The 22,989-nt window shown below is 42.2% G+C and overlaps 2 protein-coding genes across 8 annotated transcripts; both read left to right on the forward strand.

Annotated features, from left to right (window-relative positions):
- The first annotated feature begins 10 nt into the window (after positions 1–10).
- Positions 11–10,785, forward strand: LOC118299025 (phosphatidylinositol transfer protein alpha isoform). The gene is made up of 12 exons (XM_035622379.2): positions 11–323; positions 4,269–4,299; positions 7,078–7,223; positions 7,380–7,471; positions 7,743–7,750; positions 7,871–7,945; positions 8,452–8,535; positions 8,749–8,826; positions 8,937–9,047; positions 9,211–9,333; positions 9,797–9,863; positions 9,984–10,785. The coding sequence occupies exons 1-11, from the start codon at positions 307–309 to the stop codon at positions 9,839–9,841; spliced, it is 810 nt and encodes a 269-aa protein (XP_035478272.1). The 5' UTR covers positions 11–306; the 3' UTR covers positions 9,842–9,863; positions 9,984–10,785.
- A 278-nt stretch (positions 10,786–11,063) lies between these two features.
- Positions 11,064–22,913, forward strand: inpp5ka (inositol polyphosphate-5-phosphatase Ka). 7 transcript variants are annotated; one of them, XM_047335523.1, is made up of 14 exons: positions 11,064–11,209; positions 11,645–11,735; positions 13,494–13,598; positions 14,440–14,548; positions 14,718–14,834; positions 15,220–15,395; positions 15,488–15,599; positions 15,705–15,814; positions 15,935–15,961; positions 18,172–18,400; positions 19,682–19,819; positions 19,902–19,985; positions 20,090–20,194; positions 20,271–22,913. In XM_047335523.1, exons 2-14 carry the CDS (start codon positions 11,659–11,661, stop codon positions 20,364–20,366), a joined length of 1,485 nt encoding a protein of 494 aa, XP_047191479.1. In that variant the 5' UTR covers positions 11,064–11,209; positions 11,645–11,658; the 3' UTR covers positions 20,367–22,913. The 7 variants fall into 7 exon arrangements, with proteins under 7 accessions (XP_047191479.1, XP_047191481.1, XP_047191480.1 ...); XM_047335525.1 differs by having other exon boundaries at positions 11,097–11,205; XM_047335524.1 differs by having other exon boundaries at positions 11,104–11,209; positions 11,619–11,735.
- The last annotated feature ends 76 nt before the right edge of the window (positions 22,914–22,989 follow it).

Here is a 22,989-nt window from a genome sequence, read left to right on the forward strand (position 1 = left end):
GACGGAGACGCGCGGCGCTGTTTGGTCCGACTGCACGTGAACGCAGCATCGGGGTCGGGGCTACCTGCCTGAGCCGCAAGGTGTCTTGTCTCCTCCTCCTCCCTTGTCGACGCCCCGCCCCCCTCGCCCACACACCGGATCATCCAGGAAGGAGAGAGCCCGAGAGGAGGAAGACGGCGTCCAGCGGCGAGAAGAAGAAGAAGAAGAAGAAGAAGCCTTCCCTGGACTTTCGACGGTGTCCCCACGCTTCAGTTCGGACGGAGACACACACACACACACACACACACACACACACACAGAGTCACCATGCTGATCACCGAATAGTGAGTATCCTAACTTTCTGGAGCGGCGGTGTCGTCCCCCCCTCCTCTTCCCCTTCCCCTTCCCCGTGTGTGTTTGTTTGAATTAGATAGAAGACAGGAGCATGCAGCTCCCTCCGCTGTCGTTTAGCTTTTTTTCTTCTTCTTTTTTTCTTTAAACTTCTCTCAAATTATTACCTTCATTCATGAAAAGGGAGGACTGGATAAAACTGCCGGCATTCAGAATGTGTGTGTACCTCTCGCCGTGTTTCACCAGAACTCGCAGGAAAGTTTTGGCGATTTAACGCCGACTTTGGTTCGGAGCAAGACTGCCGACCCACTTGAGTGAAGTCAACGAGCTTTGGGATAGTAACGAGAGGGAGAGTCACTTCGGCATTAAAAAAAAAAGTTTGACTTGGCGGTAGAACTCAGTTAAACAGGTTTTTTTTTTAACTGCCAAGTGAACTCGCTCCCTGAGATTACACTGTAATTTGGCATGAGGAGGAAAATCTATGGGCGCAGCCCAATCAACCTCCAAAGATGAATTTCCACTGACTAAATGTATTCTTTGATGCATTATGATTGTGGTAAAGAATGCATGCCTGTAAATTCATAAGGAAAAAAGCCATCTTTAAGTTGAGCCGTGCTTTCACAGAGTTGGGGGGCTCAAAGGGCTTGGTTCAGGCGACTGAATGAATCGATGACCTCCATTTTTTGAAGTTCTCTGTTCCTGTACCTCCCGAACCAGGAGGTTTTTTATGACCGTGCTGCATCATCCAGTGGCTGGCTGTCATATGACCGCGGTGCAAAGTGCATGGGAAGCGTGCGAATGCTCAGCCATCAGTGTAATCCTAATGCTTTATGGAGGATTTCCCTGTGTCTATAACCGGAACCTTTTTCTCACAGCGAGTCATTAGGGCCTGCCCGTGTAAACGGTGCAGGGTGGCAGAACATATTTACCGCATCCAGCCGTCGAGTTCATGCTCGGAGGGCTCCTCTCCTATACTCTGATCTGCTCTAATGAAATATTCAGGTCCTGCTCGACATGGCAACAGGTGGCGATTCATTGGCTGTTGTATCAGCTCACGCAAGAGATGGATACACAAAGAACACACACACACACACGCAAACACACTCACACACACACTCACAAACACACACACACACACACACACACACACACACACACACACACACACACACACACACACACACACACACATATGCAGTCCCAGTCCTGTTTGTTATCACACAGAACGTGCCAGGGCTGGATTGCAGTTTTGAAATTTCCTCTTTCTCGTCTCTAGGTTCCTTATGATGGTGGGACACTAGCAGAGAATTAACTGACTTGTCTCATTACACAAACACACACACACACACACACACACACACACACACGCACATTGTAATCCCCCCTGCTCTTTTATGGCCGTATCTGCAGTTTAATTAGTTACCGTGTCTAAGTTGATCTAGCAGTCACTTCTGAAGGTCGGCTGACCGACACCAACTCTGCTTCTGTTGATTCTATTACGGCAAAGGTTGCACGGTCACGGTCATGTTTTTCTTGTCCCATTGTTCAAGGCGTCAGTCGAACTCAGACCCACACCTTATAAATTAGGGTGCAGGAGCGTGCTCCCCTCTAATTGGTGAGAGGGGCACTCCTCCGATATTACGCATGACGTTCATTTTATTATCACAAGGAGAACTGCACAGCTTGTGAGACCAGTTCTAGAAACCCTGATGACATCATCAGTGCTGTCTCTGATAGGGCCTAAGACTTCTAAGATTTTTAATAGAAAGTGTGGGCTTTGGAAGGCGTTTATGAGACAGGCAGCATGATGGGAACTATTGGATCGTTTTTTTGGAGCTTGTACCGATGCGAGGTAGTGAAAGTCAAAATACCTCGGCCTCTGCTGCTTCCATAATAATCTTTTTGATTTGAGTCTCTTCTCTTAGTTAATGGAAGAAGCCCTTTAATGTAGATGGTACGTTAAAGGTGGAAGAAAAAATAATAACTCTAGCATTGCATCAGATGTAGGCCTGTCACGGTAACTACTCGGTGGAAGACATATTGTCCCAGAAATTATCGCGTTGAACGATATTACCGTCATTCTTTTCCTACTGAATCACATGGGCCTGCAATGTAGGCCTAGCGGCCATGCCAGTCACAGCACTCTTCTCCTACATGATTTGTTTCGACACTGAGAGAAAAAAAAATGCAAGTCGTCAATCAGACGGTGACACCACAGTCAGTGAGCTGTGTCTCCCACACAGAGCAGATGAGAGGATACAAAGCAATGTTGGAAAGTTGTTGACATTATGCATTTAAACACAATGCTTTGGATACAATCTATCCAAATGTAACTTAATCAAGAAACACAAAGTCCTCATAAAGTGGTTGACTTTTTTAAAATCTTTTTGTACTTTGGGTTTCCTATATAAATGATATGAATAGATGTAAATCTAGATCAATAGATTCACTCATCTCGAAGCAGTTTTGAAATTAATTCCACTACAGCTGCAACAGTTAATCGATTCATCGGTTAGCAATCCACTACTAAATTAATCGCCAACTATTTTGATAATCAATGAATTGGTTCAAGTAGTTTTTATGAAAAAATCAAGTCAAATTTCTACGATTTCAGCTTCTTAAATGGAAATATTTTGTGCTTTCTTTGCTCCTCTATGGCAGTAAACTAAATATCTTAGGTGTGTGAACAAAACATCATCTTAGGCTTTCGGAAACATGATCAACATTTTGAACCATTTTATGACATTTTATGGACCAAACAATTGACATTAAATGCCCTAAATTCCACCACAGGTTCCTTTAGATTCCAGATGTTCGGACATGCGTCTAGGCTGATGGTTGTTGAATGCGGCCGGTGGAGGAGATGTCGACACGTTTACCTTTGACAAGAATCATCGATTCCAACTTACATTCTAAAAAAAGCATGTAAAGAAGGTCTCCACGCTATGATTTTCTCGCGCTCACCTTACCATGCCACAAGCTGGTCCCTGGCAGGCGTGACTCTGCTGAAACCATTACACACGCTTTACAACACACCATCATTGCACATAATTGACCTTTGATAGTAACTTTGTTTTTCATGATCTTGTGCCACCACCACTCACACAATGTGCCTCTGCAGAGACAATGTGAGGGTCTGCAGCGCAGAGGGTGGCGGTGCTCGAACGCACGAGTTAGGGGTCGGCCAATTATCGGCGCCGATATTCACGAATTTTATGGTTATCGGTATCAGACATTTTTCAAGCCTATTTGCCGATAAGATTAATTCATTCGAAAATTCGCTACTTTGGCTCTGATGCCGCCGCTGTCACTACTGTCTGGACTTTAGCAATATCCCGTCCATGTTTGTTTTTGTTCAACCTCAAAATAATGCTGCTGATAGCTCCCAGCACTTTTTGTGTTGAGGTCGTGTTGAAAGGTTCTGTGAATTAAACATCCAAGGCATTTCAACAAAGTTTTGTGTTAAGGGTTTGTATTATTTTAAATTGTGACGCCCTTTGACACCTCTTTTAGCGCAGCCAAATATCAGTTTCAAATATCGGTTATCTGCTTCTTAGGTGAGTAATTATCGATATCGGTATCGTCCCTGGAAAATGCCGTATCGGTCAACCCCTAGTACTAGTTTCAGCATGTTTAAAACAACATTTAAACATGACCATCGACCTTTGGAACCATTTTCTAACACTGTGTCATGTCTATTTTGTATTTTCTGTTTGTAAATTACTGTAAATTATCAGATTATTTGCATATGCGCTCCGGGACCGCATATGCAAATAATCCATATAGCTAACTCTGGCTCAAGTAACTGTTGTGTTGTGCATGGTCCCCGTTTAATGAACGAATAAAGTGAACATCATATCCTTGATCCTCGCAGGTGAACATTGACTGGTATATCTGTGCCCTAATATCTCCTTGTTTTTCTTTTCTCTTCCTTGTAGCCGAATCGTCCTGCCCATTTCAGTGGAGGAGGTAAGAACTTTTTTTGGTTATTTTTTTTATCAGGGACAGTACAAGATAACCAACATGAATTGAATTAAATATAATGTGTTTTAAAATTTTCCATGTTTCCGTGTTAAAATCGTTTTCTGGATTCATGTGTTGGTTGAGAAATCAAGTGCAACCATTACAACATCTTGAGCTGGATTCAATCTGAATGCCGTAGGGGTGTGCTCTCTAATCTGTGTATTTAATCAATGCAACAGAACTTCGGAACATGGCAGGAGGAGTTACTTAAAATATATATTACAACAGGTCGCAGGACGTCATAACAATGTCAACATCTCAATTACATTATAATATGTAAGGAAAGATATGGGTTTACTCGTTTTTTCCTCGCTATTACTCTAAGTCATAGAGGTTTTTATTTTATATTTGTAGTATTGGAGGTCAATTTCAAAAGAAAACATGAGAACATGAAAAGACGGGGTTGAGAGGCAAATTACAGTTTGACCCGATCGACACGTTTGTCAGCAGACGAGTGAACCTGGCTGAGGTTCGTGACCGCCTCCGCTCAGGTTCAGCCCGTCTTGTTTGTTGGCAGCTGAAGGACGTCCCCATGCCCCTGAGCTGCTCTTGAAAGTCGCTAATCATGTCGAACCGCCCTTGACGGTGAGAAGACTTGCTGGTTATACACGACGGGTCACATTTCTGAGTCCCTGCTCATCATCGGCAAGGCTGAGAATCCACAGCCTCGGACAGGCTGGATACTGGCCTGCAGCAGTGCTCCGTCCACGGCGAGAACGACACCTGTCGACGTCTGAAAACACAATCGTTAAAGGAATAAAGAAGAAGAAAAAATTTCTCCGTGAGCACCGAGAGACGTTTCAGTGGTGAATAGAACAGGGATTTCCACAAGTGTAAGGAGAAGCTAGCCAGTTGGAAAAAGTAACCAACGCCGGGGGTCTGGGGTCTGTCCCCCCCCAACAGATAAAAGATTGACTGTAAGTGGCTGTAGTGGCCTCTGGCACATTCTTACGCCACTGCTCCCTCATAACACTGAGTTTGCCAACACCATTGTGGTGTGTTTTAGCCCACACTGACTGATCAAATCTTATGTAATTAATAATCATTGGACCATAGTTATAATTAGGGGCAGTAAGCAGGTATATGAGTAAAGAATGAACATTCACAATGTTACACACAAAACAGGAGAAGACTCAATGGCAGGATAAACCATAAATATAAACCAAATACTGTATGATGTGGAAAAAACATACTCACTTGATCCCTTATGTCTCTGCAGGAAGTTCCATTACAGTTAGTTAGTTTTGCATAATTGGACCCGAACTACAAAAACATTTGTTTGTCTGACATTTTAAACTCAAATCACAGTGTGAGGCTGAGGCACAGCCATGTTTTCCTCAGATGTCAGATGCCGGTTGCTGTGACAACACTTCCTGTTTCAGTGTGTGTTTTCACCGTGTCTCAGAGTTTGTAAAAAACATAATAGATTTGAAATAAAGGGACTTCATTAGTTAATTTATGTCACAGCTTTCAGTGGACTCAGGTCGCCGGCAGTGGCGTTTTCCTAAGCAGCCGTCTAATGAGGATGTCCGCTGTCTGAGATATGAGCGCATTTCTTAATGCATTTCTAAACTCAACTATTTCGCTCCGCAGGATACAAACTTCTCAGCTAAAAACAAACACACAGTTGCAACTCGTAAATCAAAACAATTTCCTTCAAAGTTTTCGGCTGGCCCTATAGTGTAGCTTCTGGGAAGCTCTGATAAAACATCCTTTGGATCCTATTTGCCAAAAAGGTTTTGTGTGTGTGTGTGTGTGCGAAGTAGGAGTGTGCTGGCCAGGCCGACGGCACCAGTCATGTGAGTCACTCTTTCCAGTGTCACAACACTTGTGCCTGACTCAGGAAGGGTTGAACTATGGGGGTTAGGGGAGGAAGAGGAAGAGAGGGGGGGAAGCTTAGCCAGCAGCTTTTTTTATATGCTCCTGTCTGGGTCTGGGACGAAGGAAAATGGTTTACTCCTGGTCACTTCCACGAATCTGAGGTCATGACAGAAGAATTCTTACAAGGCCTCTTTGAACATGTAATTTACGGTCACTTTCCTTATAGACCTTATTCCTCATTCCTGTATGAAAGATTGTGGATGAAACAACATGATTGGTGAACGAGCCCTCACCCTAGAATATGAAAATGTTCTTGCATCCGGCCGATTTTCTCAAGAAGAGAATCTAAGTCATTCGTATTTGGCCACTTGGGGGAAACAGAGCAAGCTGCAAACACAGAGTTTATCAGGACTTTGTACATGAAAATGAGGTTTATTGGAATGTAGGTCATGGGCCATCCAATCAAAACGATGTGCCGAAAGCTGCTGAAATGCTGAGGGACGTTGATGAGTCTTGGACTGAGAAACCTCCTTTGAAACTTCACAATTGAATTTGATCCACAGTTAATATATAATAATTGGTGAGTGCAGCTGTTGTGTCATTAATCTGACCTAATATCAAATTCTAGTTTCACCTGGATTTTTCTTGAGACCCCGTTGAAAATCTCTCATTTTGTACTTAAACTTGGAAAATAATCAGTAATTCTTAGCATTCGGGAACATTTCAAAACAAGAGGTTTTGTGAAACGAAGAAGATATATATTTTTTCCCCAGATTTAAGAAAACTTACAGGTCTAACCCCTATGTCTAAAAGGTCCAAACACGGACACATCATTTGCGTGACATCAAACTCATTTTAATCCTTTACTGTATTAATCTCTCTGTTGTTTTTTCCCCCCTCCAGTACCAAGTGGGTCAGCTGTTTGCAGTAGCAGAGGCTAGTAAGAATGAGACGGGCGGAGGAGACGGTGTGGAGGTGTTGATCAACGAGCCCTACGAGCAGGATGGAGAGAAGGGACAGTACACCCACAAGATCTACCACCTGAACAGGTTGGCTGTGCAGCACTGCTACACGCACACTGCGATGAACTGCATATCGCAAACTACACAGGAAGCTTTTTTATGTTGTTTTGCTACCAAATCTTACCTTATATGTTTAATTTGCGACCTGTGTGACTTCATCACTGCCGTTTTTTGTCTCTGCAGTAAAATGCCACGTCTCATCAGTGCACTCGCTCCGCACGGTTCTATGGAGCTTCATGAGAAGGCCTGGAACGCGTATCCTTACTGTCGAACCAGTGAGTCCTCCCCTGAACACACACAACTCTGCGTGACAGTTAATAATTGAACAGTGCATATAGGTTAGCAAAGCCATCGTCACTCAGAGTAGTGCACTTCGAACACCAGCCGTGTTTTGGTGACGGTACACAGTTACACCGTTTGTTTGTCTGTGAATTTCTCAGCTGACAATCTGGATGCTTATCATCTGTGTATTATCTAAGACCATGTCTCCTTCTCTGTCTTATCAATCCCCATTCCATCGGGTTCCACCGTTTTCTTCTGACGCAGTCCTCACAGTAAGTATTGTAACTAATAACATAATTATGCAGAAATTGGTAGAGTAACTGAATGTTTCCAGTAACTTCTCTAACACTGTTGTGCTCTGACACTATCATGTATCTCTCCCATGCTTGCAGAATTCCTGGATGAAAGAAAACTTCATGATTAAGATCGAGACGTGGCACAAGCCTGATATGGGGGAACAGGAGAATGTACGTAGCAGCTGTCATGCTAACTTTACTCAGCTTCATCCCTTTCCCACGCCAAGAGTTGTTTCCAGCAGTGGAACGCAACGCCAACCTTTTCTGCTGTTTTTCCTTCTATTTCCATAACTTCTTTGCTGTTACTGAGGTTGACACTGCAAACCAACTAGCTTTGGCCGAGCTTAAGTCAGGGACTGGGCCTCCCTAACACCGGCAGCTGGTGAAATTAAGTTAAATACGTTGAGATTTACCAAATGATGTACGAATGACTTTGGCGATTGTTGACTTTCCTCCACAACCGCCAATAGAATGACACTTATGTGCTCTGGGTGGTATATGTTATTCCCACCAGTCTCAGCTGGTAAATTGTGTTTAGTGAACGTTAGTTTGCTGATGAGCTAATCTAAGATGGTGACACAGAGCAGAAAAGTTCTGACCATGAAGTCTGGTGGGGGTTTTTTTGTGTTTGTCTACCAAGCAGCTGACATAACTTGGATGTTTTTGTCTTCCTGCAGGTACACGGATTAGACGAGAGCTCATTGAAAAAAAGGATAATTGTTGACATTGACATTGCTGACAAGAAATGCATTAGCCCAAAGGTAAGATAAAAAATGTGTTTTTTAAATGGGTACAAGTCAGACTTTTCCATCAGTAACGGGATGAATATTTGATTGGAAGTGTTAACTTACACTCGTTGTGATAAGTTAGCACATTTATCTACTTAACATTCACTATAATAAACCTGCTGCTTATTAGGCAGCTTCATATTTTTCAAATATCCACTGTATATCTTGGTTGTATTCTCTCTTTAGGACTACAAACCAGAAATGGATCCAGCCCTCTTTAAGTCGGAGAAGACGGGTAGAGGGCCTCTGGGACCCGACTGGAAGGTACTACACCTCCTATTGCTCTTCACTTTGGCTCCCTCGTTAAAGAAATGAAACTGTGGAGTTTAAAGGCCTGGGGACTGTGATGTAATTTTTTTCTGTGCCTTTTGCAGAAAGACCTTCCTAACAACTCCAACTGTCCACACATGTGTGCCTACAAGCTGGTCACCATTAAATTCAAGTGGCTAGGATTACAGTCCCAGATAGAGAACATGATTCAAAGGGTACAAAACTTTTTTTTTTTTTAAACAAAATACAATTATTTTTATACCTTTCGCTTTTCCTGGCAGGAAGAGAAATTCCACACTACTGTATGGAATTTGTGTATTACCCTCTCACTGTTTCTCTGTTGTGTTCTCACGCCGTCTTTCTCACATGCCCACTCAGATGGAGAGGCGTTTGTTCACCAGCTTCCACAGAGACCTGTTCTGCTGGATCGACAAGTGGATCGATCTGTCGATGGATGACATACGACGGATGGAGGAGGAGACAAAGGAGGAGCTGAATAAGGTGACTTAGCACAGTAAACTGTACACTTCACCACTTCATTTACACAAGAAAGCTTTTTTTTATTAAAGCACGATGAGTCGCTTTGTTGATATAACAAGAAAAAGATACTGTCTAGTGACAGTAAATCAGTCACATTACATGACTGATGTCATGTAATGTGGGTATGGACAAAGTGTGGCATCAGCTTGACGACTCGTGTAGGTCGGCCACTAACCAGCAGGTAGGTGGTTTAGATCCCCGGCTGTGTCCTTGATGTGCGAATGAAAATCCGCTGTGTATAGAAGCGCTGTATGAATGTGTTTGTGAATGGGTGAATGTGAAATGTACTGAAAAGCACTTTGATTCAGCCCATTATCATCTACACACATTTATGAGAAAGTTTGAAATGTATAATTTTGAGGTCAAGAAATCGTTTGATCAGTTGAATGAACAGAGCATTATGTGTTTCTCCACCATGTCATAGATGAGGAAAAATGACGAGCGTAAAGGCAGGGTCGGCGATGAGTGATTGCAACGGATGGGCTAACACGGTGAGTGTTGAATTATTTTTTGGGGGTGAAATTTAACATTTTTTAGTTAGAACTGGATTATTCATTGTTTTTCTCTCTCTCTCTCTCTCTCTCTCTCTCTCTCTCTTTCTCTCTCTCCAGGTTTTTCTCTGAGACACAGGAAGGTCTGACTTCCCTCAACAAGCTCAGCCTCCTCCTAGAACACTGTACCCAGAACTGCTGTGTAGGCAAACTCCACACCTACATCCTAATAAATTTGCTCTTAATAAGAGGTCATTACTGTAAAGCCATTGTTTGAATTTTGTACTGCATTTCTGGAGCAAATTATTATTCAGTCCTCTTAAATCTTAAAACACTGGGGAACAGGTGTGGGTTGTCTCCAAGGCAACATATCTGAAAACCGGAACTCTTATTCTTTTGAATGGCATTCATTTAGGTGTTGTTCTTTTCTTTGATTTTTGAATTTTCCAGTTCTTAGTGATTTATTGTTTACTGACAAGAACAAGGAACATGTTCGACAAGCCTTTTGTCCACATACATGAGGTAGACCCGAAAGGGGGAAATCCCACTATTGCCCAAAAAATAAAATAGGCTTTGGCAATAGAGCAAATTTCTTTCCTGATCTCACAAAGTAAAGCTATTGCTCTGTTATATCAAACTGGATATTCCTCATGACCTGGTGGCTGGAGTCAAAACCATAACAATCAGAGGCTATTAACAGCACCGTCTTTTGGTCAGGTGGTTGGCTTAGCTTTTTTATTCACAGCTTAAGGCTGATGCTTTGGCTGATGGTGATGATTTACTGTACGAGAATCCTGACCTCTAACTGTTCGAATGTTTCCCCCTGGCCTCTCATTGTAAATCTCGGCTTGTGTTCAATGTTGTCTGGATTTTAATGTAACAAGATCATCGTGATGTATATTAAAAAAAAATGATATGTTGATTATTGTTTTTTCTGTGTTTGTACCCCTGCTCCCGCCGCCTGCAGCTACAATAAACCGAATCCTTCAGAATAAAAGCATTCCCTTACAAGTGTCGAATTGATGCTAGATGCTCGTCAAAAAAAATCCTACTTTTGGCCGTTAAGAAGTTGATGACTGATAGGCGTCAAACTTAGTGCAGTGCTGACAAATGGACAGTCGATAGTTTCGAAAAATAATTCGAGGTAAGTGGAATAGAAACTGTCCGACGTCTGAGCTGCTCGTGAGAAATGCGTTTATTTTGAAGGCGACCGATCTTGTCTTCCGGACAAAGTAGCGACAACACCCTCTACAGTACAACCTGTGTGCACAGCTGATGTCAACCCACTGTACGTCTCTCAGCAAGTAGACAAAACAACGACAACGAGTGCCGCCTATAAATCGCAGGTAGTGTTCGGAGAGACGCCCTCACATACATCGGTTGGCCGCGACCGTTAAGCGTTTGATAACATGAACACACTGGTTTAGCTAGCTGCGCGGCGCGGCTAACGTTGTCTTTGATCTGACGCGATGCTAACGTCACATTAGCCATATTTGCGTTAGCTCGGCGACGGTTGTGATACCAACTCTGTAAGTAAACGAGTTCTACACACGCGTGATATATATGTCATGTCAGGTTTGTGTAGACGGTTATTTGTTTGTTCTTTTGCACGTTGCGTAGTTAACTTTTACGCCCCCGTCACGTCCTCAGAAGGGGGGAGACGTGAGTTGACAGTGCCGAGTGTTTACGGAGCAGAAGCTACGTATGTTGGGAGAGACGTGTTTATTAGTGCATTCATTTTGTTGCACGTTACAGCGATCGTTTCTCTCGGTGCCCTCCAGGTGCGGAGACGACGATGATGGAGGAGACGGAGGAGCGGCAACACTCGGACCTCAGCGCGACGAAGGGGAACTCCGACAGAGACAGTTTCAGGTCGGACTGGTGAACATTCAGCTTTTTTTTTATCCATACGCACTTGATATAAATCATTTACAGCTGCTGTGTTAAAAAAAAGCTCCAAAACCCCCCCCCCCTGTAAAGTGAAATTATTCAGCTGTAAGTCGAAAATGATATCTTTAGTTAATTGCCTAATGATCACATGTTCACTGGTCATATTGTCTGACCTCAGACTTTAAAGAAGTCGTGCACTATCAGACACTTTGTCATTAAGCAACACTGTCGAGATGCCGGGCTTGTGAGTGGACCTTGGCTTGGGATCAGTTCCATTGTAGTCATAAGACCGCTATTGCACAGTTGTACTGAGGAGGCTGCGTAATCCCTGGGTTTATAGCTCATAAATGTGAGGATATGTGGTCACATGCTTCGATGTCGGGGCACGATTTAGTGTAACTTTGTGCCTCCCGATGTCTTTTTGTGCGGCCCTGTAGATCGCAGCATTCCCCTTAAGTGAGTTGTTTGGTTGCAGATCAGACCAGACAGTTCAGACAGACCCATTGACAGCTGAATCAAAAACGCCCCTGTGGCATTTTGAAAAATATGCTAAATGTTGTAATCCAGGGTTTGTAATCTATAGAACTCTAAAGAAACCCAGTTTTACTGGAAATGTGGCGTTGTGATTTGGAGATCGATGAGATGTGAGCTGTGATGACACGTGGATTGGAGCGCAGTTTTTTGTGTGGCACGCAACTAATGTACTGTATAAGTCAAAGAGTGTTTTTCAAGGTTTTAAATCTTGTTTGTCTGAGTCGGTCCTGTGATTTTAAGAGTTCGCTCAGTGGTTTGATTCCACAGAAGCCGCCTTCACGCAACCCAGACATACTTACAACCACCTCATCTTGGATTCTTTTTTTCTTTTGGTACGCTGCCTCCAAGTTACGGTCCTTCAGCAAATGGATTGTGCTTCCATAATTTTTTAACATCAACTTCTGGCCTCACAAGAAGAGCGTACTGTGAGAATGGATGAAATCAGTCGCCTGTTGGGCCACACGGGACACGGCCGCTCTGACAGCCTCCTCAGTGACGCCACACAGTCCAAAGGCAGCAAACTGGTTCTGCGCCATCGGCTCAACCAGCTGCTGACCTGCGTGGATGACCTGGACCCCAAAGATGAACTGCATGAGAAAGTGGTGAAGACGCTGGATAACGCCCTCCTCGTCTGCGGCAAGAGAGCCAACAAGCTGAAGAAAGACCGTTTCAGGTGGAGAGCAAACGTCACCTCTTTTGCTTCTCTTTTCTCTGAGCTGAAAGTGGACCCATGTTTTTGTTCAGGATAAATGTTCCTCCCTTCTTTGATTCGTTTCTTCTATCATTTCTTTTTAACATCCCTTTATGGATTTTCCTCCCCTGGGATCAATGGACTGCATAATCACTGGCCAACAAAACATACTCTTGATCCCTGGTAATTGAAACCCTCCAGTGGAACATTGTCATTTGCATGCATTTTACTGAGTGTTACTGAGCACAGAAAATTGGGTATTATTTATGCTATGGGTTTGGACACTGGGATGACTTGTCTCATGTGTTTACTGTAGCAGTCTGATTTGCTTGTGACAGCAGCGCAGTGCTTACATAACAGCTCTTAGCTTACTGTAACTCAGTGTTCCTCTTTGGTTTTTTACCACACCGAATGAGTGCTTTGATTTTAACATTGTCCATCTATTATGCATGAAAATTTGTTGATATTTCGATATGAACTACTGTGCAAAAATTAATTTCCTTCCGGGCCCACAGGCTGCACATGGTGACGTGGAATGTGGCCACAGCTGATCCACCAGATGATGTAACCTCGCTTCTGCATCTGAACTCCCCAAAGAGCCCGGACCTCTACGTCATCGGGTAGGTGTAGGGTCTGTAGTTAAGTTTGTTTTTTCATAACTGGATATGGCGTTGTTATTGTGCAAGATAAATGATATGCAAGGAAAAAAATAAGAAAAACAAAACACAAAAGCTGGCTCTGCGCACTGTCAGACCGCAGCTCCCTTCGATCACAGTGTCTCTCTCATCCTATACATTCTGTGCTCGCTCAAGTTTGCCTTCACTGGCACAGCGTTCTATTTGTGCCACAAAATCAACTAATCGGGGAATGTTAATCCTGATTGGCTGTTTGGTTATAGTATCACAACATTTCCACAAGAATCAAGCTCAACCGTAAGGTTCCAGAAGTGAAAATCCCATTCATATTCTGAATCAAGCATTTTGATTATTAGCCATAGTGTCGTGACCATCCAGGGTCCACTCGCCACAAGCTATGAGGTAGTGAAACAATGCAACTGTAGAAGCCACAAGTCCATATGAAATCAACCTTGTTTTTAGAAAAACATGTTTTATTCCCTCCAATTTTTTTTCCTTGCATATCATTTCTCTTCAAAATAAAATTTTGTGCTTGCACAATATATTTTCCAATGCTCCGTTTCTCAAGTTGCTTGATCAGTAAAGAGGCACAGTAATAACACCATAGACATGGAGAAGTGGGGGCTCACAATTAAATCTGTGTGTGTGTGTGTGTGTGTGTGTGTGTGTCTGTGTCTGTGTCTGTGTCTGTGTCTGTCTGTCTGTCTGTCTGTCTGTCTGTCTGTCTGTGTGTGTGTGTGTGTGTGTGTGTGTGTGTGTGTGTGTGTGTGTGTGTGTGTGTGTGTGTGTGTGTGTGTGTGTGTGTGTGTGTGTGTGTGTGTGTCAGTCTGCAGGAGGTGTACTCGGGGCCACTGAGGTTCATGTCAGATGTTGTATTCGATGACCCATGGAGTCATCGGTTGATGTCTACCTTAGCACCACGGAATTACATTAAGGTACAGACCTTGTCTTAACACCCTTGTATACCTGCAAACACTTTAGAAGTGTGGTAAAGTTACGCAAGAACATATGTCTTTTTTCCCCCTCTTGTCAGTAAGTGAGGCTGTTTGATGGCTATGATTTTAGTGTTGAACAGCATCTAGATATATATAAATTGTGTTTCAGGTGTCATCCATCAGAATGCAGGGTCTGCTGCTGCTCTTCTTCTCCAAACTGCAGCACCTCCCTTTCATCAGAGACATCCAGGCCACATACACACGCACAGGCATTTTTGGATATTGGGTGAGCGAGACACACACAGACGTTTAAAGTAGCTTTGCACTTCTGTAATATCGATTTCCCCTCAAAAGTATAAAGGGACCGTGATGTGTGAAATTGGTGCACTTCCCCTAAAATGTGTCAGAAACACTTACCACAGTATGTCACATCCATGAACCAAAGCACTGTAGCAGAAGTTAATTTTAAAATCTATTATGTATCTACTTCAAAATATCAAAAATATTTTTTTTTGTAATTAAAGTTGATAATTGTGTCTTTTGTCTTAGTTTAAATACATTAGTGCATTTCTTAAAAGGTTTCTGGCTTAAAAGGTGCATGAAATATGCTGAGTGGTTCAACGGAACATGCGGTTCTTCCTGTTTCTAATCTCTTCCTGTTTGTCTCTCAGGGGAACAAAGGTGGCGTGTCCATCCGTTTGTCTTTCTACGGCCACACGCTCTGTTTCCTCAACTGCCACTTGGCTGCTCACATGAAATATGCCACTGAGAGAGTGGATGAGTTTGAGCACATCATGAACACGCAGACCTTTGAATGTAAAACGGCCCCTAGAGTTGTCGACCACAGGTGAATGGCGGCGCAGAATACAAAAAAAAAGACGTATGCAAAAATGTGTTTGGTGATGATTGATGTGAGGCTTCATCTCATCGTATCTCCAGTCTGGTCTTTTGGTTTGGAGATCTCAACTTCCGGATTCAGGACCACGGAATGCACTTTGTTCGCTCCTGTATCAGCAATCAAACCTACAACCTGCTGTGGAGCAAAGACCAGGTTTGACACTTCAACAGTCGCCCAGCTCGTATGAAAGACCTGGGTCTCAGTTGTACATGATTCATTACCGAGTCTTATTTTGAAAGCTTGTGTTGTCATTTGCAGTTGATCATGATGAAGAATAAAGAGGAGATGCTTCAGGAGTTTGAGGAAGGACATCTGGACTTTCAACCCACCTACAAGTTTGACTTGAACTCTGATACTTATGACAGCAGGTAACCGTCTCAATCCTGATTAGTTTGTAATTACCCTTTTTAAATCACTTATATCTTTAGTTTGTGTCTCAAAATATTCATTTGTATGAATGTCATCCACACCTTTTTTCAACTTCACAGGCTCTACAGGACATGGTTTGGCTTTAAGTAAGAGCGCATTTATATCCAAATCAGTCCAGTTCACCTCTTTTTTTAATTCATCTAACTGCATTTCAGTATGTGCATACACACCATTTTTTAACAAATCTGTTAAAGTAGTATCCTCTTGTTTGATTCTGTAAATTTTAACCAGGTTTAACAAGGATTGTGTTGACCTGTAACACGCTGAAGGTGAAAAATAGAAGCAGTCAACTAACAGTCTTCTCAGACAAATATCAGGTTGTCTCTGAAAAGTAAAATCTGACGTGCTTGTTTATTTAACAGAATAATGTCTGAGCTCAGGCTATATTCAGGAGCTGAGGAGATAATATTGTTGTTAAATGTACCCTGCGGAGTTTGTGACCATTATAAGCTTTAAGGAACGACCCATGTTATTTTTATACCACATGCCCATTCCTACTCAGTATTTCACTCTTCATTGATTTACAGGTGGTAGCATTAAAGAATAGCAATGTGCCAGCAAAAGTCGGGCATTGAGGAGACCTTTGGCCTACAAGAGAGGATGTAAACAATTGCCTTGCCTACAAAATTGTGTATATACAACAGCGTATTTGGGCCATTGTAGAAAGAACCTTTTTTTTAAGAGCTGATGATGATGTAAATTTCACCGCCAAAAAAACTCAGATATTCTCTGAGATTAAATTGGTAAAATTTCGAGAAAAATCTCACAAATCAAATTTACGAGAAAAAAAAGTTTTTATTATTTTATTTATTTATTTATTAATGGTATTGTTTTTCAAAACTACATCCCCTCAGGATCACCACAGACGTCCAGATGCTTATGATAATATGTAGTATTTCCTTACTGCTAAATCCGATTGCAAAGTATAATTTGTTTACGTCATCCACTGCAGACATAGTACACGGCATGCGGCATCAGTAAAGAAAGAAAGAAAGGACAAACTGCACATTTATTTTTGGGGTTGTGCTACGTGGGTTTTGTGAGGAACAATAAATAAAAGAAACTGTTTTTTTATATATAAAAAACTCTGCAGGGTGCCTTTAAATAGCAAACTTATCACTGGGCTAAATTAACCCACATTTAACCTATAGTTGTTTATGTAAAATCAGTGTTTGAATCTCTGCTACACAACAGCTAACATGCATGGCGGCTGCTATGACTGGTGGAATCAGTTTGTGTCTGTTAGTTTCTTACTGCATATAACTCAGACATGGTGCCACTGATGATAGAGGTTGCCAGATGACGATATGTATTGTACAATCTGTTGAAATCTGCAGTGAAGTTCCTTTTTTTTTTACTATGTGGAATTGACTGAATCAAAGACAAACATAACCATGCATACACATATCTTTTGATATGTTAGTATATACAGTACTTGTAGATGCATTTTATCCACATGTCTTATCCTCATATTGATAACTCATTTCAGAATTCAGTTTTTATCACAAACTCTAATGTCTGAGGAATCTTTTGGCAAGTGGAGAAATCACAGGAATCCCAAATTATAAACAAAAAAACTTAACCTGACATTTTTTATTCCTGAATTGTGTTAATGTTTGTTAAAAGGACATATAGATCTTTGAACATTTTTAATGCGTCTGCACTGGTGATAGCTGTGGCCTGAAGTGAACTGTATTTACATGTTGTAAATTTGTACGGTCAAAGGTCACCGTGACCTCACAAGATACTCTGATTAAGACACAATTTAACATAAATCTCTAACAGGATAATATTATGACTTTTTAAGAGTCAAAAGTCAAAGTCAACTTCACTGTTACATCATAATGATCTACAAAAACACTTTTCTGGCCACTGTAACTCAGAAACATACACTGCTCCTTGAATGGTTGCTGGAGGCAGACAGACGTGAGGTGGTAATTCTAGTCTCATGCAGACTGGCCCTTGCATCAACCATTATAAAAGAAAAAAGGAGCTGTTTTGAGTGTAAATCACTATAGATAATGTCAGTATTGTTTGGTGGTGTAATATTCTAATATGTGCAAAATGCTTTCACTTAAGAGTTTTTCTTCTGATTGTGTTTCATGACAGTGTTGTTGTCTCAACATTGTGCAGTAGTTTGACATATTTATGTTTCCGTTTTCCTCAATTTCTCCTCCATCACCAGTCGTTGACACTCACAACACCATTGGTCTTGCTACAAATCGTTGACTTTGCCTCCTGACCAATGCCCTCTCTTCTCTCTTCTCTCTCTGTGCTTTCATTGTCTGTTAACCAGCGGAAAGAAGCGCAAACCTGCCTGGACAGACAGGATCCTGTGGCGACTCAGACCCAAAGCCCCGACCACGACTGATGAGCACGTTGAAACCACAGAGACTGTGAAGGGGGCGAGGGAGCTGGAAGAGGATGAGGAGTACCCTCTGAAGATCAGGCAGGACCTGTACACCAGCGACATGGAGTATAGCGTCAGTGACCACAAGCCTGTCGTCGGCGTCTTCACACTGGAGGTGAGAAACTGGATTACTGACGCTCCTCTCCAGAACTACAAAGATACAACTAGCTTTCCTTCAGCCATGTTTTGCCTGACAAAATTCACTTCACACTCTTGGTGTGACTCATTTACAGCAAGCTCCATTTTACCATGAACAAACACATTTTAGTATATTTTGACTCAATCCCACAATCCACAACAAAAAACACATTGTTCTCCTGTTTCGGGTCAGATTTGCTGAAGTGTTTTTCCCTCATTTTTGACCTTAATTTTACAGTAGACAGTGAGTAGGCAAACATGGGGAGAGATCGAGAGGTTCCAGCATTCAACAAATGTCTCCTGCCAGAATTGAACCATGTGTCCACGGTGACCACTCAGCTACCAGGGCATGACTTATGTGTTGAGTAGAAAGCAGTGGGCAGGCTTGGAAAGTCAGACAGACTAATCCATTGTTAGTTTGAGTCTTTTCATGTGATTTGTTGACAATAGCTGTTATTGTTATTGTGCAGTCTTATAAAAGGTTTTCAAGTACATTTGCTTTGTATATTGCAACTTGGGCCTTCATTTTGTATTGTCTTCAGCCATCGTTTGTAGCCTGCTGTAGCCAGACTAATGCTCTAATGCGTATTAGTCTGGGACCTCTCGGTTAGAGGGTTAGGGTTAGGGTATCGAGTATTTTAGTAATCAAATGTTCTACCGATTATTCCAGAGCAGAGGAGATGCCTGTGATGATGATTCCAAAATGTCTGTCAACCAGTGTGGCTGTTTTTGTGGGAGAACTATGTTGTTTACAAGAGTCGATTCTCTCTGCATCGTGGTATAAACCCCGTCCACTATCAGATAATTGGTTGTGATTGGACTGGCAAGTTTTCTGATGGAGGGAAATCACTTCCCGATGGAGGGGATCCAGACTGTAGTCTGACAGAGCAAATGAAATGAGCTCCCAGAATACATCTGGGTCCCAGGATACATTGTTTCTATTGGTTAGGATAATATTGTACTCTCCAATAGAAACAATTTAGCCTGGGAGCCAGATGAATTCTGGGAACTCATTTCACCAATATAATAATAATAATAATCATCATCATCACCCCCACGTTCCCAGATCCCTCACTTGGTCAGCTCTCATAACTATAAATCTGTGGCCAAACCACACCTATAAATAGTTGTAGAAACAGAAATAATCCATTAGTTATCTACAAAAGATTTGCCTTTTACACAATTTGTTCGTATAATTATTCTCCATCAAAAGCCAAGACTGTTTAAAAGTCAGATGTTTATCCCTCCTGGCGTCCAGCTGAGGAAGATGTACGAGACGCCTCTGGTGCATCTGCAAGCGGAGGGGGACTGGAGCGCAGACATCGATGCCATGGTCCTCTACAGCCCCCTGCAGCCATTCCCCTCCAGCACGTGGGACTGGATTGGACTCTACAAGGTCGGCTCAACAACACCCGTTTGTGTTATTGATATTAGTGATATTTCGGAATGTGAGTCTTAAACGTTTGTGCGAAATTCAGGTTGGATTCAACAGTTTGACTGATTACATCACGTACACGTGGGTCAAAGACGACGAGGTGGCCTTCAGTGAAGAAGTCATACAGGTAGTAGCTTGTGTACCAAAGAGTGAAAGTGACCCCCCCCCCCCCCCCCCCCCCCCACACACACACACACACATATTATTTAATGTGCCTCTGTGTTTCTGTAGGTGTATGTCAGTAAAGAGGAAATCCCTGTGCAGGGAGGAGAGTGCATGCTGTGCTACTACAGCAGTACTCTGCGGTGCATCATTGGAATCAGCGAACCGTTCAAGGTGAGTAACACTGTTGGAGCCTTTACTGTATGCCCAAACCAGTCCACTGACGGATGTGAAATAACTATTATTTTAGGTCCACGAATCCAAGGTAGCCATCGAGGAAGGCCTGCTGCCTGAGAAGATTAACGGACTAGACGAAACTGTAGCAAGAAAAGAGCGTCGTGACTGATCTTTTGGGAGTCATGGCTGTGGTATGATGTAGATGGGATTGCCTGAACTACGACATGGCTTTCTTTACAACTGCTTCTTCACCTGCGAATGAAAGAGCACACGAGGAAATGCCCCCACGGACCTCTCTAATGCTACAGGTGTGGCTTTTAGTTACTCTACACCATCTTTTTTTACAACTGGTCTCTATGGTCACTTTCAGGGTGTGAGGTCTGGCCGAAATCAAAGCGGAACTCTTTAATCCTTCGTTGCTGACTGAAAACCTGTAAACAGGTAGATGGGTTAAAGCCTGTCTAAACTGGTGTTATGTGATGAAACACTTTGATAGGATTTTGTGTGTTGGGTCAGTGAGTAATGGGAGAGTTCAGGTTAGACCAGAGGTTTTCTGTGAGGTGAGAGTTTGGTCGTCGTGTTTATTTGGCCTGTTTATCAATACGATCGTGCCTCGCTTTCCTCACACTGTACAAAATGAAGCCAAAATACCCCAAATATGGCCACTGCCGTCTTCTGGCGATACACCCGGCAGTTTATAATCAAAAGTCAGTCTCAGGTACCTTAAAAAGTACCTGAAACGACAGAAGCCGTCTTTGGGAAAAATTTGTACTTGAACTTTTTAGTTTGGCCCATGTCCTAACACGAGGGGGGGGGGGGGGGGGGGTATGACCTATACTTCCACCAGCCACCAGGGGGCGATGGAGATGTTTTAGCTTCACTTTTGGGAGCCGTCACGTCGTCCATCTTTACAGACTGTTTGGTCATTGACACAAAGTCCATTGAGACACTTTGAAGCTGTTTGTTCTTCATCTATTCAGTTTGCATCAAAACGCATAATTGTGCTCAGATATTCACATATTTTTTTGATTTGGTGTTACCAACACTTCCCGATAAATCGTAGCTTCCCCTTATATCTTCATCTCCAATGTCCATCTCAAACAAATGCCTGTCACTCCTATACAAAGACGCTCCTCATCATTCCACTACCCCACCTGAGCATCATTACAGTTCTTCAGTATCAAATTAATCCACTAACTTTAGTCTGTACACCCGCGGCTACTTAACAAACTGGACCTGTTAACAGTGAATTTGTCATACATTTAATGGAGCCAATTTACCTTGATATTTACAAATACAGGCTAATAAAACAGGTTTCAAGTTGTAGCCTACAGTTGACTAATCCCCCCCTCGCAGTTGTCTTGATTTTCTCCGAGGGGATCCCTTCATGTCAGTTTGAAACTTTCTGGGTTGGATGTAATGATAAAATAGTATTAGGTTAAGTATGTTGTAGGATCTGTAAAGGCGTGCTTGTTCTGTGCGATCTGACCATTGTCTATTGGTGACAGGAAGTTCTTAGTTACAGGCTGTGTTAATGGATCAAAAATATCTAAAATGCTGAAGTTGCTCTCAGAGCGGCCATGTCGTGGCTGAGAGAGAAGCCGGATCTCTTTGTAAGTCAAGAACAAAAGCCTGCCACAATAATGGAAAAAGAAAAAGGGAAAAGCTAAAAAAAGTAACCAAGCTTATTTGCTTTTTGTTTTTGTTTAAGTGTCTGGTCAAGTTTGTTGGAGCACTGAACCTAATTTGGCCCATTTCACTTAAGTATGAGAGAAGTCTGACATTTATTTTTGTTTGGTGGCCGCACAGACGTCACAGACTTGTTCGACCTGGGGTTAAGTATGACAAAATGACAAAACCCTTTAAGACAGAAATGAAGAGGAAAAATTCAAATTCATCAGTGTGAAGTATTCCTTTAAAACGGAAGACGACCCGATGTAGCTTGTGCACTGTCCTGAAAGCCTTGCTGCGGTACTGTATATGAGCTGGAGTCTGTAATATTCACTGAATATCTTTCCTTGCTGTGTGGATGGACTGCTGAAGGAAGATGAGAAAGTATTGTGCAGTTTGCAGTTCTCGTAGTATCCTAAATAACTGCAGTTGTTCCTGGAGAACTTGAAAACATAGATATATCTGATAGAACTTTTACCTTTTTTCATTTTAAGCTTGCTGTCTCATTAGCCTACTGTCTTTACAGTAGTCATTCCCTACCACTGTGTGTGAAGTCACAGTGAAACCGAGAAACTTAAGGATGCGTCACACTTTGTTTGTTTTTATGAAAAGGTATTTACAAGCTTATTCAATATTATTGGTGTTTTTAGAGATCAATAAGGATTCAGCAAGTGCCTTTCAAATGATTGTCGCTTTATATTCACTGTACTGTGCTGCTTCATTTTGATACAGCGTGTATCATTAATATACAGTTGATTATTTTTTATCATAACATGGCATGGTTTTTCTTGCCAATCTCTTGTTCTGATATTCTCTGGGTTTTAAATACTGCTGTTCTAAACTTTTTAGCTCCATGAAGATCTCTCTCTTTGTGAAAGTTGTCGTTACTGGCTTTGCTGGAATCTATTATATTAGCAACACTGTGTCACTGTTTATTTTTTTAATGTTATATTTGAAAAAAACAAACATATTTCTCTATTGGCAGTGTAATAAAATGTACTGTAACAGATGAATAGCAAATATTAAATTATAAAGTTTCACTTTATCCTTCGTGTTGTGTATTGATTAAACATGTGTTTATCACACACGCACATACGCACATGTATATGCACCAACACACA

Source organism: Scophthalmus maximus, chromosome 11, assembly GCF_022379125.1.
Source record: "Scophthalmus maximus strain ysfricsl-2021 chromosome 11, ASM2237912v1, whole genome shotgun sequence".
In the NCBI taxonomy this organism is placed as follows: Eukaryota; Metazoa; Chordata; class Actinopteri; order Pleuronectiformes; family Scophthalmidae; genus Scophthalmus; species Scophthalmus maximus.